At 38.9% G+C, this 18279-nt stretch overlaps 1 protein-coding gene across 1 annotated transcript in view; it reads right to left on the reverse strand.

The window, feature by feature from the left end:
* FAM199X (family with sequence similarity 199, X-linked) overlaps positions 1 to 17959 on the reverse strand; it is a 32838-nt gene extending 14879 nt beyond the window's left edge. Inside the window, exons 1-2 of the mRNA XM_040264982.1 lie at positions 17553 to 17959; positions 6933 to 7152 (exon numbers count right to left, since the gene is read on the reverse strand). Of these exons, the coding sequence (XP_040120916.1) occupies positions 6933 to 7152; positions 17553 to 17749 (417 nt within the window). The 5' untranslated portion in view covers positions 17750 to 17959. The remainder of the gene's footprint in view (positions 1 to 6932; positions 7153 to 17552) is intronic.
* Between the last annotated feature and the right edge of the window lie 320 nt (positions 17960 to 18279).

An 18279-nucleotide genomic window follows, 5' to 3' on the forward strand; every position in this document is an offset into this window, starting at 1 on the left:
CCACCTCATGCGAAGAGTTGACTCACTGGAAAAGACTCTGATGCTGGGAGGGATTGGGGGCAGGAGGAGAAGGGGACGACAGAGGATGAGATGGCTGGATGGCATCACTGACTCGATGAACGTAAGTCTGAGTGAACTCCGGGAATTGGTGATGGACAAGGAGGCCTGGTGTGCTGTGATTCATGGGGTCGCAAAGAGTTGGACATGACTGAGCGACTGAACTGAACTGAACTGTTGTGATTTGGACCTGGACTAAGATAAGCAAAAACGGAAAGAAAAATGGGAACAGAAATACAATTTACAAGACTATTTCATAACTGAATAGATAAGGATAATAATCAACTGGGGCTACCCAGGAGATGCAGCAGTAAAGAATCCACTTGCCGATGCAAGGGATTCTGGTTCTATCCCTGGGTCAGGAAGATCCCTTGGAGTAGAAAATGGCAACCTGCTCCAGTATTCTTGCCTGGAAAATTCCACAGACAGAGGAGCCTGGTGGGCCATAGTCCATGCGGTTGCAGAGAGTCAAACACGACTAAGCACACGGCACACAATAGTCAAATGACCATATGTGAGACCAGAAGAAAATTAGCAACATTTCACAGTCATACAACCCATCCAGGTTAACACACAACCCTTAAAGACCTCATTTTTTTATGGCAAGAGACCTGAAGTAATGTTATATAGATCTTCTAGTCCAACACCTCATTTTATAAGTAAGGGAAAAATGATATCCAGGGAGGGTCATATGGTTAGTGGCAGCATCCAAATCAGGACACAAGTCCAGGACTTTCAACTGTATCAGGCTGTTTTGCCTTGCAGGTAGTTTGGAATGAGAGAAGAAGGCAATTTGGGGTATGGTGAGTTTGCAGTGATAATGAGAAAACCAAGTACAAATGTTCTTTGAAATTATAATAACCATTTTTCAATACAATATAAGACATGTCACAAAGCAGAGTCTTTTTTCCCCCCATGGAAACACAGTAATTAGAAGCTGTGTTACCAATTAAGGATTCAGCATCAGATAATGGGTTAGCATTAAATAATAAGGTCACTCAAGTGGAGATGTCAAGTAGCCAATTGGAGATATGGGATCACAGCTGCAGATGTACAGAAGAATTAACTGTACAGATTCCTGTGTATTTATTAGAGCAGCAATTTTCCATTTTATAACTGAATATATTTCAGAGTCAAAATGGTTAATAATTCTCATAGTTTTCATGGACAACAATATTTTGTATATTTATATTAGAATCAGTAATTGTGACAAGGAGAATTAAATCAAACCTCTGCCATATTTTCTGTAGCATGTAGCAAAATTTTATGAGTAAGCTCATTTCTGTAACAGCTGATGTGCAATTTCAAATCGCACCACCTCTATGTTTCAAGCATGACAGCTGTATTACTTTCTAAATTTTCTACGCTTTCCTGCTCAATTAAAATAATTTCTCAAGCTCTAAGACTAGTCAAATATATCTTTAACAATAAAAGGACTGCAAGCAAAGAAAACTATGTGCAAGGCAAAATGCTTTGATGTAACTTCAAATGCTAAGATGCTTTTCATTCTAAGGTTAAAATCCTGCCTTATCAGGTAGTTAGCATTTCTCTTCTAAGAGAACCTATGAACCATTTATATTTATTTTAGTAGTAACTGAAACATCTGTTTAGAAGAAAGATTTAAACATATGTAGATTTTAATCACAACAGAGGTAATATGAATTTTTTAACTACAGTCAATGATTTTTAGCCTATATTAATCCTAACACGTAATTTGTAATTATCTTCTAGGGTAATTTACTATTCATCACTATGAGATCTCACAAAGACAAGAGAGCTTTTTAAACCTTTCAGCATATTTAAACAGCAAATATCCATGGTAACAGAGTACCTACACTCCAATTTCAGAAGTGGGAAAACACATTACTAAGGCAGGCCTTAGTTTGTTTCAATGTTGTAGTCAGTCGTGTGCATTAATGGTGAGTGGTTGGGGATAGTTTTCTACTCCACTCATAAAATGAATGAAGCAGTCAGCAATTAAGATTTTAAAAAGGCTGCCATTTTGCAACATTATGGATGATAAGAACTCTAAATAAGTCACATGAAATAAGCAAAAAAGTAATAATAATTTCTCAGAATTATCAGAACTACATCTGCTTACACATTACTAAAAATCCTTGTAGTCAGATATTAAATACAAAGTGTGCACTTCAAAAAAATGAGACAGTGGGAAGTAGAGGAGCAAAGAATGAGAATTTGTGATTTGCATAGGCAAACTATTATATATAGGATGGATAAGTAACAAGGTCCTACTGCACAGCACAGGAAACTATATTCAATAGCCTGTGATAAACCATAATGGAAAAGAATATATACATATATGGGAGTGTGTATGTGTATAACAGAGTCACTGTACTGTACAGAAGAAGTTAATACAATATTGTAATCAACTATACTTCAATAAAATTTTTTTAAATGAGGCACTGAAGAATAAAAAGGTATAATATCTAAACAAAAATGCACACTACATTATAATAGAAAAAAACTGAAACAGATATGAATAGAGGAATAAGGTTTCATAAGTTCTGGAATATCTAATACAGGAATATTATGTAGTCATCAAATGAATAATTTGAATATCACAAAAAAGTTTACACATTAAATGAAAATTTTTTATTACAGCATCTTATCCAGAAGAAAAGCAAACACTACCCAATTCATTCTGTGAGGCAAAGTGATACAAAGGCATCACAAGAAGGAAAACTACAGACCAATAAGTCTTATGACTACCGATGCAAAAATCTTCAACAAAATAGTAGTAAATCAAATCCAGCAGCAATTTAAAAGGATTATATACCAGGAGCAATTACAATTAATCCCAGGAATGCAAGGGTGAATCATTATTAAAAATCAATATACTACATCACACTAACAGAATGAAGATAAGAAACTGCATGATCATCTCAACAGACATGCAGAAAAAGCATGTGACAAAATCTAACACCTTTTCAGATTAAAAACATAGAACTCGGAATAAAAGGAAAATGCCTCAATATGACAATAAAGAACATCTGTGAAAAACCTACAGCTAACTACTCAATAGTGAAGGACAAAGCTTCTCACCTAAGATAAGGAAAAAAACACGGATGCCTGCTTTTGCCAGGGGTATCTAGATCTTCTCTCTTTCAACACTGTACTAGAGATCTTGTCAGAGCAATTAAGCAAGAAAAAAAAGTATCCAGATTGGAAAGGAAAAAACAGAACTATATATTCATAGATGACATGATCTTAAATACAGAAAACCCTAAAGAATCTATACACAAAAAATTATTAAAAATGAGTTCAGCAAAGTTTCAGGATACAAAATCAATATATGAAACACAACTGTATTTCAATACACTAGCAGTGAATAACCCAAAAAGTAAAATTAAGAAAACAACTCCATTTAGAACTATGTTGAAATAATAAAATATTTAGGAATAAACTGAACCAAGGAACTAAAAGACCTAATTAAGCACAGAAAACTATTTTAAAAATCACTGAAAGAAATTAAAGAAGGCCTAAATACATTCTGGCCCATGTTTATGGACTGGAATATTTAATAATACTATTAAGATAGCAACATTCCCCAAACTGATCTACAGATTCAGTGTAATTTCTATCAAAATTCGAACTTCCCGTTTTGAAGAAGTGACAACCTGGTCCTAAACTTTGATAAAAAAAAAAAAAAGAACAAAGTTGCAGAAATCATACTTTCTGATTTCAAATCTTGTTACAAAGCTAGAGTCATCAAATCATAAGGATAAGAATATCTTGCCATAGATAGATATATGAATCAGTGGAATAGAATCAAGAGTCCAGAACTAAACCTATATATGTCTATGACCAATTCATTTCCACAAAGGTACCAAGACCATTAGATAAGGAAAAAATACAGTCTTTTCAACAAGTGGTGCTGGGACAACTGGATATCTACATTCAAAAGAATGAATCTGAAACTCCGACATTACACCATATACAAAAAGTAACTCAAAAGGACCAAAGACCTAAAATGTAGGAACTAATTAAAGCTATAAAATTCTAAGAAGGAAACAGATGAAAAAATTTGCATGATCTTGGATTAAAGGATGGTTTTAAAAATATGACATGATAAGCACAGAACTCAAGAAAATATAAAGTGGAATTCTTTAAAATTTAATTTTTTGTGTATTAAAGGACATTATATCAAGCGAACAGACACAATCAAGTGAAAAGACAACACATAGAATGGGAAATATTTTTGCAAATCATGTATATGATAAGGGTCCAGTAGTCATCATGTATAAAGTATTCTTACAATTCAATAATAAAAGACAACACAACTTAAAAATGGACAAAGGATTTGAAAAGACATTTTCCCAAAGAAGATATACAAATAGTCAAGAAGATAAGAAAAGATGCTCAACATCATTAGTAATTAGGGAAATGAAAATCAAAATCACAATGACATACCAAATTTACACATAGTAGGATGGCTGTAGTAAAAAAGACAGACAATATAAAGTATTGGAAACGAAGTGGAGAAACTGGAATTTTCATGTATTGCTAGTAGAAATGTAAAATGGTACAGCCACTTTGGGAAACATTTTGGCAGTTTCCCAAAAAAGTGAACATAAAGTTATCACATGACCCAGCAACTCCCAATGTATCTTCAAGAGAGTTAAAAATAAAAATCCATATGAAAACTTATACCTGAATGTTCATAGTAGTATTATTCATAATAGCTCCAAAGTGGAAATAATAACTCAGTTGATGATGAATTAAACAAAAAGTGATGTATCCATAAAATGGAATATTCAGTCATAGAAAGAAACTGCTATGGACTAGATGCTTGTCACCCCCTAAATCTGTATCTTGAAGCCCTAATCCTCAATATGATATTTGAAGGTGGGGCTTTGGGAGGTAATTAAGCTTATAAGAAGTCATGTGGGTGGAGCCCTTGTGATGGGATTGGTGACCTTGTAAGAGAACCAAAAGAGGATATTGCAGAAGACAGCACCTGCAAGCCAAGAAGAGTGTGCTCACCAGAACCTGTCCATGATTGCATTGTGATCTTGGACTTTCAGATTCCAGAACCAGGAGTGTTTGTTTTTTAACCCAGTCAATGATATTTGTTACAGGAGCCCGAGCTGACTTAAGACAGGAATGAAATACTCTTATGTGCTATAACACGGATGAACTTTGAAAACAGTGAAAGACCTCAGACACAAAAGGCCACATATTACATGCTGCTGCTGCTGCTAAGTTGCTTCAGTCGTGTCCAACTCTGTGCGACCCCATAGATGGCAGCCCACCAGGCTCCCCCATCGCTGGGATTCTCCAGGCAAGAACACAGGAGTGGGTTGCCATTTCTTTCTCCAATGCATGAAAGTGAAAAGTCAAAGTGAAGTCGCTCAGTTGTGTCCGACCCCATGGACTGCAGCCCACCAGGCTCCTATGTCCATGGGATTTTCCATGAGTACATTTATATTAAATGTCCAGATAGGTAAATCCATAGAGAAAGTAGAAGAGTGATTGCCAGGTGACAGGGGGAAATTAGGACTATCCACTAACAGGTATGGGTTTCTTTTGGAGTGATGTAAATATCCTGGACTTAGATATGGTGGTGGTTGCACAACATTGTGAATATATTAAAATTTCTGAATTATAGAATTATTAAAATGGTACCTTTTATCTCAATTTTTAACATTTTTTATCCAAATCATATTTATAACTACATATGAAATAGAAGCATTTGAAATAAAATAAAATACAAAAATAAAGGGGTTGTAGATTATTTCTTCCTCTTTAAAAACCTCTTATTTTTCAGCATAGTATTGTTTATAAGTAGAAAAAACTGAAATCAACCTAAATATTCATTATTAAGGAAATTATTATGCTTCAGTTATTGAAAAGAATGAGATAAAGTAGTTGAAACAGCAGAGGTGACCAGGGATCAAACCTGTGCCCCCTGCAGTGGAAGCACAGAGTCTTAACAGCTGGACTGCTAGGGAAGTCCCTTTATGTGCCTTTTTAACACTGTGCAAACATACTGTATCTGTATAAGCTCTTAATGGTGGTAACCACAGCAGAGTTGGACTTGGACTTATTTTTAATTTTATGCCATTTGGTATTATTTTATATTTTAATAAAAATTTTTTGAAATAAAATGTTTGATTCCTCTTTTGTACAACAATTTCAAGTATCTAGAAGGTGATATTCAAGCATACACTGAATATAACAGTTGCTGTATGCAAGGAAAGCTTCTTCAAATGTTATTGTCTTTTTTGTTGCTGTTGTTATTCTCTTTTACAATCAGAAAATGGATGTTGCAATAACATGATCTACATTTTCTGAAGGATTGTTTGGAAATGCTGCCTCATAATGACAGCAATTTGCTACAAAGCCATTTTTTGTGTTATAATGTGCCACAGAAGAAAAAACAGTTAGGTGGAAAACATCTCTACATATGAAGAGAATACAAAATGAGAAATTATATTCCTGACAACAATGAAAAATTATGTATTATGGAGTGGTTTGTGATCTTATATATAATATGACCCTGGTGTAAAGTTATTATACCTATAAGGACATGAAGGCCATTTATTACTAAAGAGAAAATTTGCTCGGATTAATGCATAGAAAGGTACTGATGATATATATATATTAACAGGAACATTATACAAGTACTAAATTACATGAAAATGTACAAAAGGTTACCTGCAGCATGAGAAGCCTAAAAGGTACATTAGTAAAAATAAAGGATACATATTTCTAATTCTTAATGCTGTCAGAGAATCTCTAGGACTGAACAAAAATTGGGAGAAATTTACTTTGAGGTAGAAATGAAAATACTGAAACAGAAATTCATACTTCTACTTATAGAGTAATAAAGGCAATATAAGAAAAAAACCTACCTGCCATTCAAATTCGCTATCTGACCAATCCCAGTATGTGCTAATAGAAGAAGAGACATCACTGCAGACACTCCCTTCAGGAAATAAATCAAAAGATGTGAACTCTTGATCATCTAATAGGGAATAGCAATCATCTTGGTCTCCAACAGAAACGGATGAAAACAGTTCTTCACTGCATTCTGAGCTGGCCACACTTGTTCCACAGGAAGTTAAGTTCCACCTTAAAAACGACACAAAATCAATCACAACAGAAACTACAGAATCCATGCAATTGTTTAAGATACAAACAGTTCAGTTCAGTCGCTCAGTCGTGTCTGACTCTCTGCGACCCCATGGACTGTAGCATGCCAGGCTTCCTTGTCCATCACCAACTCCCAGAGCTACAAACAAGATATATTTATTACATTTATGAGGAATATGACCATATTTTTAGATACAATATACGATAATTATTTTCAAAAGTGCTCTATCTTTTAAAGATATATAGAAAATATTTATGAATGAGTATGCCTGGAACCTCTCTCAAAATTATATGGAAGGAATTGAGGAATGAGTACACGTTCAGTCGCTTCAGTCATCTGACTCTGTGCAATCTTATGGACTGTAGTCTGCCAGGTTCCTTTGTCCATGGGATTCTCCAGGCAAGAATACTGGAGAGGGCTGCCATGCCCTCCTCCAGGAGACCTTCCTGACCCAGGGATAGAACTTGCATCTCTTAGGTCTTCTGCATTGGTAGGTGGGTTCTTTACCACTAGCGCCACGGATAGGGGCATAGATAAAGTACGCTGCCATATGTAATTACTGAAGCTGCATGATGGGCATATGGGGTTCATTACACTATTCTCTACTTTCATATCCAACTGGAGCCAGAATGAATTCAAATTCTTGCTCTGTCATTTGTCTGCTGTTTGATCTGAAACAAAACAAATATTTGCCAAGCCTGGGTCATCATATTTAAAATACAGTTACTATGAACATTATATGAGAATGCATACAGAGCACTCAGTGGATATAAAATGTGCTCAATACATGGCAGTTATTATTATTTTTTTAATTACTGGTTTTAGGTTGTGCTGGATCTTTGTTGCTGTGCCCATGTTTCCTCTAGCTGCTGTAAGTAGGGGCTACTTCTCTAGTCGCGGTGCATGGGTTTCTCATTGTGGTGGCTTCTCTTATTGTGGAATATAGGCTCTAGGGTGCAGGCTGAATAGTTGTGGTGCACAGGCTTAGTGGCTCTGTGGCAGGTGGATTCTTAACCACTGTGGCCGACCAGAAAAATCCACAGCTATTATTATTAAAGGAAGAGGGCAGTCAGTGCAGAGCAGAGCAAAGTACCAACACAGTATACAGGCAGAAGCTCAAAGTGTTTCTTATATTTAAATAACTTTTACAAATCATTGCAAATATGTTAGAATAAGAAAGGAGTCATGAATAAGATTAAAATGACCAATAATCCCACTAATTAGCAATAACTGATCCATAATATTTTGGTACTTTTTTTTACATGCATATGTATATTTTTACAGAATCAGTATTGTGTGTGTGTATAGATATTAGTACCCTATTTATTTTCACTTAACATTATATACTGAACATTTAGCCAGCTATATTACTTGAAAACATTTTAATGCCTATATAAATAGTCCATTGATTAAACATAATTTATTAAACATTATCCTTCAATAACAGGTACTTAGCTGTTCAAAATTCCATTTTTTGGTATTACAAATAATACTGAGATGAAACCTTTTTGTTTATAATTATTTATCCAAACATATAATCTCTCAGGATAAGTAACTTGAAATTAAATTACTAAATCAAACAATATGAACACTTCTAAGGGTGATAGTATACTTAGCCAAGTACCTTTCTGAAATGTTGCATAAATTTACACTCCCTGCTGCTGCTGCTAAGTCGCTTCAGTTGTGTCTGACTCTGTGTGACCCCATAGACGGCAGCCCATCAAGCTCCTCCGTCCCTGGGATTCTCCAGACAAGAACAGTGGAGTGGGTTGCCATTTCCTTCTTCAATGCATGAAAGTGAAAGTGAAGATGCTCAGTTGTGTCCGACTCTTAGCAACCTCATGGACCGCAGCCTACCAGGCCCCTCTGTGCATGGGATTTTCCAGGCAAGAGTACTGCAGTGGGGTGCCATTGCCTTCTCCGTTACACTCCCTAAAGCAGTCTATAAAAGTGTTCATTTCACAACCTTAATAGCACTGAAATTTTCATTTTTAAAATTTTACCTGGTTGATAGGAGAAAAACTTTTTAATATTAATTTTTATTTCTTTGAGTACCGTCGAGCAAAATTAAAAATATTTATTAGCCATTCTACTACAGCATTTTACAATGTGTTAGTATTTTTCTTGCTGATTTTGTTAAGAGTTCTTTATATAGTAAGGATATTAATATTTTGTATTATTTGTATGCAGGTCAAGAAGCAACAGTTAGAACTGGACATGGAAAAATGGACTGGTTCCAAATTGGGAAAGGAGTACGTCAAGGGTGTATCCTGTCACCCTGCTTGTTTAATGTACATGCAGAGTACATCATGCGAAATGCTGGGCTGGATGAAACACAAGCTGGAACCAAGACTGCTGGGGGAAACATCAATAACCTCAGATATGCAGATGACACCACCCTTATGGCAGAAAGTGAAGAGGAATTAAAGAGCCTCTTGATGAAAGTGAAAGAAGAGAGTGAAAAAGCTGGCTTAAAACTCAACATTCAAAAAACTAAGATCATGGCGTTTGGTCCCATCACTTCATGGCAAATAGATGGGGAAACAATGGAAACAGTGACAGACTTTATTTTGGGGGCTCCAAAATCACTGCAGTTGGTGACTGAAGCCATGAAATAAAAAGATGCTTGCTCCTTGGAAGAAAAGTTATGACCAACCTAGACAGTGTAGTACAAAGCAGAGACATTACTTTACCAACCAGGGTCCATATAGTCAAAGCTATGCTTTTTCCAGTAGTCCTGTAGGGATGTGAGAGTTGGATAAAGAAAGCTAACCACCAAAGATTTGACGCGTTTGAATTGTGGTGTTGGAGAAGACTCTTGAGAGTCCCTTGGACTGCCAAGAGATCAAGCCAGTCAATCCTAAAGGAAATCAATCCTGAATATTCATTGGAAGGACTGATGCTGAAGCTGAAACTCCAATACTCTGGCCACCTGATACATAGATTCATTAGAAAAGACCCTAATGCTGAGAAAGATAGAAGTCACGAGAAGAAGGGGATGACAGAGGACTAGATAGTTGGATGGCATCACTGACTGTATTATCTGTTGCAGGGTTATGCATTTTTCTTTTTTTTTGGTCTTGAAACCTACAAATTTGTTTTCTTTTATAAATTTCCACTAGCTTTATATTATTGAGATAATCTTCATTGCTTTGGCAGTAGCCTAGGAAATTAATCCTTAAGACATGAGTTAGTATATCTGATACTAATAACGTACTGAAATAATGACTTCCTGAAGAATAGCCTATTACTTACCTATTATTAGGTTGTTTCTCATCCTTCATTAAATCCAGTTTTTTTTTCTTGAATTATGTATTTATTTTTTAATTTCCCCTCTTATTTTATATAGTTAATCTTAATCCCAAAGTTCTTGATTTACAAAATTTGGGCAATCTGACAATTTTATGGCACCTTTTCCTTTGTGATAAAGGTAGAGTATTTTAAAGCACTGAAACACACACAACAGAAAACACTGAAACACACACGCTAACCTAGTATAGTTCCATAATATAAAAGCAGATGTCAAAAAACTTTTATAAATAGGCAAAAACTCAAAATTCATCTAAGAATCCTAGAATACCTTTTAATATTACCTAGCTTTATCACACCGGAGAAGGCAATGGCACCTCACTCCAGTGCTCTTGCCTGGAAAATCCCATGGACGGAGAAGCCTGGTGGGCTGCAGTCCATGGGGTCGCTAAGAGTCGAACATGACTGAGTGACTTCACTTTCACTTTTCACTTGCATGCATTGGAGAAGGAAATGGCAACCCACTCCTGTGTTCTTGCCTAGAGAGTCCCAGGGACGGAGGAGCCTGGTGGGCTGCAGTCCATGGGGTCACACAGAGTCAGACACGACTGAAGCGACTTAGCAGCAGCAGCAGCTTTATCACACGCTTGCTAGGTAAACAGTATATGCATTTTTTAAAATAGATCAACAAACCTGGTTGAATTAGGTAGAATTAACCTAACTGCTTCAATTATGCAGTCATGCTTCAGTCATGCAATAGGGCAATAAAAAGCCTTGAATGGCAATTACAAGTTCTGTCCTTTCACACACTCAACAGACATTTATTTAGTCAGTCAGTATCTTCAAAGTGCCAAGCACTGTGTCATGTACTAGGAAAAGCTGTTAGGTAATTGTTTTACTAAGAATTTCTTCTCAGCTTCAAAAATTTAGTAGAAATGTTTTTTTTTCTTGAGTAATAATGACTCTCTTTTTTAAAAAAAAACTATGCCATATTTAATAATTGAAACATTAGGTCACTGACAAGGGAGTCTGGAATTTGCTTGATTTTGTGCTCTTACCTTACGGCAAAATCAGGATGTTCCTCAGTTTTTCAGATCTGTAACTTTTAATAGATATTACAAAGTTCTGGGTATTCTTAGAAGCCCTAGCTCCTTGTTCTTTTCTTTTTTTAATTAACAACAAGGAAACTGATCTCATACTTGAAACAGTCATTTACAAACCGGAAAAACAGCACTTCGAGTTTTCAAAAAAATTCTCTTATCTTCTAATATGCAAATACTATTATTGTTGTTTTAAAACAATGTAGATAAAAACCAAGTAGGAAGTACTTTCATCCACTGCCAGTGGGAGTGTTATATTGGCACTGACATAATCTGTATATATAGATTTGGTAGATATGTGTATAAAGCAATTTGGTAGTGTATATATAAAAAGAGCTTTATAAAGGTTCATTCCTTTGGACTCAGTAATTGCTTTGCTAAGAATCTATCCCTTTTCCCAAATAGAAATTTGGAAAAGAAGATGTATATATAAACTTGTCCAAGTATTATAATAGCAACTAAAAAAAGGGGGGAGACAAACGCTCCCAAAACTAAATGAGTATAATCATTAAAATCATATTTTCAGACCATTTATTGGAAAAGAAAATAAAAGTGTAAATAACCTGGTCACAAATTATATATATAGCTCGATCCTGGTTTTGAAAATTATATGTGTACAAAAAAATAATAACATTAAAAGTAACAACAGGGAGTTCTCTGGTAGTCCAGTGGTTAGGACTTGGTGCTCCCATTCCAGGGGCCCAGGTTCAATCTCTGGTCAGGGAACTAAGATCCTGCAAGCCTCATGGTACAGCCAAAAAAGGTAACATCATCAAAATGTTGACACCTGTTATCTGTCGTGAAAGGGATTATAAGTAGTCTTTATGGTTTTGTATATATGCCCACAATTTTTTCTAATGAGCTTTTATAACAGAAATTTAAGTGATGCTTTTAGACAGTTCTGTTGGCTTCAAATATGTAACGCAAGAGCACCATGTACGTGTGTTCAGCACTGAACTCTTCAAACTTACAAAGCCCTTAAATCTTATTCCACTAAGAGAAAACTACCTAACACTAAGATCCTAGCCATAACCATGCAATTATTCACAAGGGAGACTCTCTCCATATCTCAAAAGAAAAATGTTGAAAAGAATCCATGAAATGGGGTTTAACTCAGTAACTAGGCTTACTGCCAAAATTTTAATTAAAAAAAAAAAGCCAAGAACACTTATCCGCAAGGCATTTCAGCAATAATATACAGATGAAGGGCTTTCAATGGCATTTTTGTAAAATTAAGAAAAGCACGTGCATCATATACATTCTTCTGAAGCCTTTCTCAGGAAGACCTAACCATTACCTCTGAGAATGAGAATCCAATGAGCACTGTGGAATCAAGTCCTACTGTCAATGATGAAAAGTCATTCCAAAGCCATCCTTTCTCAGTTAACAATCCCCTATCATCACTTGTATTCATCACTGACGCCCTGCTAGAATTCCCATACAACCACCTTGACCTCTGCTACTCTCTGGAGCCCAAAAGGCCATCAGGGTCCCAAGTTAGAACAGATGACACAACCCCCTACTCGGCTCATTCAAATTTCCAACTTTCATCCCAGCGACTTCAATTGTCTTGAGATCCTTACCCATCCCTCTTACCCCCTCTATAGTTTGGGAAGTAAACAACATTCCATGATATTTCTAAGGCTAATTCTTCTATTTAGCCTTCTGAGTTAATCCCATCCATCTCCTTGTCATCCCACCTGCTCTAGTATTTTTGATTTCTTCTTTTCCTGTGGGCTTCTTCTAAGGAGCTAACATATCTATTCTTCAAAAATAAACACTAGACAAGGCAAAAAACAAAGAAACTTTCACTTTTTTTTCCAAATTATCATCACCTCTCCCTTTCCTTTCCCCGTTAAATTTATTGAAAAGTTTCTTCTATTCTCTCAACCTTTGTAACCCACAGTTCCACTCCAATTGCACTACTGAAATTGCTGTTCTGATTACTCCCCAATCTACATTTCTAACCTGGGTACTTCTCCAAAGCCTTATCCCCATCCTCAATTTGTTGCAACAAATCCCTATATAAAATTCTTCCTGCCTCTGTAACATAGCTCACTTCATGAAATGTGGTTCTCCCACCTATAACTCAGCTCTTCTGCACCTCCAATTTTCTAACAAGACAGGAAAACTGTGGGTGGAACAAAAGGCACCCGTAGTCTTGGGCTTTTTCTAGTTAATGGGGCCAGAAATGGGGCTCTGAAATCACAGAACTGAGTAACTAACTGCTGTATACAATACGTAGTTCATTTTGTATCCTGCCAATAGGGTGTAGCAAAGTGAGACACTGTCCTCCCACATGCTTTGCACAATTATTCAATGTCAAAGTACTGATGTACTCCTGAAAGAGGAAGAGAAAGACACACTGAGTAGTTCATATTAACCTCCTTCATCTCACAATTATAGGATCTACCAATATCGCTGTAATTTTTTCAATTTGCTAAAGGATATCCTTCATTTGATGACAATGGAAGTTACAGTGGACAAAGGCTGAAAGAAAATCCACAGTTACATCGGAAAAATCCTATCCTCCAAACCAAAAAAAAAAAAAAGCCTTAAAAACTATATACATATATATTTCATATTGACATTTTAATTTAAAAAATGTTTTTGGGCTTACTGAAATTTATTTTATTTTCCCCAAATTCCAGACAAATCCAACTTGGTCATAAAATCCTAAAAGATACTCCTAGGAAAGTGAATTCTCAGGAAGTTGGCTATGTTCATGTAATTTATTTTCCAGTGAACCTAGACCAGTGACACACTAATATAAGTCACAGGTGATTCTAAGCACAACAAACATTCAAACTTAGGGATCATAAGTAATAGTGCCTTGACCCTCTTGGTTAATGAAGACTGCATAGATACCCCAGAGTCCAATAAATGAGCGGGCACAAAACTGTCATCATCACAAGGCCCTTATCAATAGCACTATCTAAACAATCTCCACAGTTTTGTTATCAGGTAAGAATGAAGAAGCAAAATAAAGGTAAATCAATTATCTACCCACTGACAAGCTTTCTGTTTTCAATGGGAATTATTTTATAATGATTAAACCCAAGACACGGCTTCCCTGGTGGCTCAGACAGTAAAGCCTCCACCTGCAATATGGGAGATCTGGGTTCGATCCCTGGGTTGGGAAGATCCCCTGGAGGAGGGCATGGCAACTCACTCCAGTATTCTTGGCTGGAGAATGCCCATGGACAGAGCAGCCTGGCAGGTTATGGTCCATGGAGTCTCAGACAGTTGGACATGACTGAGCAACTAAGCACACAGCAAACCCAAGACACAATATCAGTACTCAACTATTCAAATCTGATTGTTGGATTGTTCCTTGAATTGATGAATAATGTGGTGTGAAGAAAAAAAGTGACCTACATGATTCTGAAATAAAAAAAAAAAACCTCCTTAAACTAAACTTTGCCCACATAAATGATTTAGCTGTTTGTTTCTCCCTAAAAAGAAATGACTGGAAGCTTATGGTCCTCTCAAATGCCACGCTGAGGAGGGGATAAGAAGGCAGAACATTCCAGAAGGAAAAAAGATTTAAAAAGCAAGGCAGCCTGGGGCAGAAACATCACCTGCTCTAAGAATTGCTAACTCTACTTTCCCTAAACTCAGCTGAGAAGAATACAGAGCATGATACACTAGACCTGCTGCTACCATTCCAAGCCCTGTGAAAAGGAGTTGTTGTTGTTTAGTCGCTAGGTCCTGTCAGACTCTTCATGACCCCCTGGACTGTAGCCTGTCAGATTCCTCTGTCCATTGGAGTTCCCAGGCAGGAATACTGGAGCTGGTTGCCATTTCCTTCTCCAGGGGATCTTCGTGACCCAGAGATTGAACCCTTGTCTCCTGGCATTGGCAGGTGGGTTCTTTACTGCTGAGCCACCAGGGAAGCCCAGGGTAGGAGAGGGGGTCTTGAAAAACAGGCAGTAACTAGAAAAAAATAATGCTTGACTTGGAAAAACTGGGGTTGAACAAGAACCTCCCCCTCTATCTTCATCACCTCATTCTGGAAAACAACCTTGACCTTACCAAGGTCTGATAGACAAGGGGGGGAAAAACAAGGAGAAAATGGGGAGGAGGAGAGAGAACAGAACAGAACAATCTGTAAGAAATGTATTATTCACCGTTCTTCACTCCCCAACACCTCCACACATTTTGGGAGCACTTAACCCCTATCCCCACTCCCCTGCCCTCGTCATTAGAGCAGGCTAATCCTGAGATCATTTAACTTACCTGTGTATATGATTTACTCCAATGCTGCAAAACTTAAATATCAGATATGTGCACAAGTATTTTTATTTTCCAATGCAAACAATTCTAAGCACACTTGATTTCATAAATGTTACATTCATACTATGGTCACATCCTGGGCTTCTGTGAGTTAGTCTAAGAAACTGTTAACAACCATTTATAACACTGCAGCCATTAGCTCTGTTCCAAGTTTCATCACTGGCTCCAAAGGAGTAATCCTGGCTTTGCCAAACTCGGTTTTATGACCTTGAATAAAATCTTTTCTCTCTGGGCCCCAGTTTCTTCATTTTTTTGTAACCAGGATCTGGAACAGTTAAATTTACCGTGACTTCCTTTTCAAATGTGTTACGGTGATGAACTGTATCTTTATTTAACTGTAAGACCTTGTTTCCAGACTATAACTGTCTTTTAGGTAATAAATATATTTTATACATTCCTAGTACTCAGCAGAAGCTCAGCAACTCTGTAGATTGACTTAAGGGATTGGTGGGGGGAGCATGCAAAAGGCATTAGAATGTTGAAGGATTTGTTTGTGCTCATATTGTAAAATGGACCAGAAATCAGAACTAGACGCCTTCGCCTTAATTCAGCTCCAGTATTTTCCACAGCTGAATCCCTCTCTCCTTCCCTCCTCCCCGCTTTTGGTCCACACACCTTCCCCAGCCTGTTTGTGCGCCCCTATACAGGCTTACCCTGGTGGCTCAGCAGTAAAGAACATGCCTGCCAATGCAGAGACTTAAAGAGACTGGGGTTCGATCCCTGGGTCGGAAAGACTCCCTGGAGGAGGCCATGACGACCCACTCCAGTATTCTTTGCCTGGAGAAACCCATGGATAGAGGAGCCTGGTGGGCTATGGCCCACGGAGTAGCGAAGTGACATGAGCGACTGAGCATGCACATACACGAATACATATAATATGCACCTATGTTATAGCTTGGGGCTGTGTGTAAAACATCTTCAAATTCCCCACATTTGATATAACACAAATGTCTGCATGATAGAATTCTCCAGAACACTCCACCTTCTAATAAAACTAGTTAGAGGATGCACCCTCTGAAGAAATTTGTATAAGCAAGCTCATCCTACGCTTCGCTCCATCCCTCCACTGGCGGAGCAAACCAAAGGATGTGCTTCAGGAAAGAATCTTCCAGATTTAAGCTTATACATTTTGACAGGGCCTAAAGCGCTAGGGAAAAGAGTTCATAGAGAAAGGAAAAAAGAGAATCATCTGGTTTTCTAGAGCTTCACTAAAAAATGGGAGGCGGGTTGGAGGTTGGAAACAGCGCTATAAGACATTTAAAAAATAGAGAAAGGAAGATTCTAGCTTTTAAAGTGCCACCTTTCAAAACGTCGACTGATTTTGATTTTCAGCCTTCCGAAATCCTCTCTATAGCATACCGGAACTGGAAGGGGTTAAACTTTTGCGGGTGAATGGAAACAGGGAAGCATCTAAAAATCAAGGGTGGGGGTTTGGGATTCGCAGGGTACAGATGGGGCAGGAGGGGGAAGGGAAGAGTAGCTGGGTCAGAAGATGAATGGGGTGGGGGGAGAGAGTAAAATGCCGGCCAAAAGGAAAATCGGAGGGAAGGGGTGCAATCGGGAGGGGGAGCGGGAAGGAGCCCGGGAATGAGCGCTGGGTGGAGGAAGGTGGGGGAGGGGGCAACTGGACGCGCAGCCCTTAGGCTGAGGGCCAGGATCGGGGGGAGCCGGCGTCGTGCGACTGCAGTCAGGGGTGTGGTAAATTTGCTCCTGCCCTCAGCACAGGATTGTACCTGTTGGTGTGGAAGCGGTGGAGCGGGTCCGTGCGATGGCAAGACGAGAGCTGGCAGCCGAAGTCGCTGATGTCCAGGCAGCCCGGCTCCTCGCTCGGGCAGGTGCCCACCCCACGAGGGGGTCCCAGAAGCGGGAAGGGCTCCTCGGGAGTTAGAAACTTCTCGTACGAAGTGGTGGCTGACGCCTCGTCGGACATAGCTGGAGATGGCCTGGCTCGGACTCCCACTCCGGCCCGGGGCTGCTCCCGCGCCGGCCCCTGCCCGCACTCTAACCTGCCCGCGGCCCACTGCTGCCCGGGGAGCGCCTGGCGGCTCGCAGGGGCTGCTCCAGGCCACCCAATCAGCGCCTCAGTGGCCTCTGCAGCCACCTCCGCTGTCGTCGCGGCTGCCCGACCTAGCCCAGCGTAGCGCCGCCGCCGCCGCCGCCGCCGCCTGGCCCGCCCACCGCGCTCGCCACTCGCGACTGCAGCAGTCTGCCAGGCGCCCGCAGGGAGGGGAAGGGCGGCGGGAAGCCGCTCCCTGTGCCCCCTGCTGGCGCGGAGGAGGAACTGAATCGCCGCCCGCCGCAGCCCGCGCCGCCGGCTCCGCCCCGGCCCGCCCCGCCCTTCGCGCGTCGAATCAGGGATTCCGGGAGCAGTGAGAGCCCGACGCTTCAGGCCAACCTCCTCCTCCACTTTCTCACCCTCGGCGGATTACTAAACCGCAAGCCGCAGTCCCAAGAAAAGGG

The sequence above is a fragment of the Oryx dammah genome, unplaced genomic scaffold, assembly GCF_014754425.2.
Source record: "Oryx dammah isolate SB20612 unplaced genomic scaffold, SCBI_Odam_1.1 HiC_scaffold_23, whole genome shotgun sequence".
Taxonomy (NCBI): domain Eukaryota; kingdom Metazoa; phylum Chordata; class Mammalia; order Artiodactyla; family Bovidae; genus Oryx; species Oryx dammah.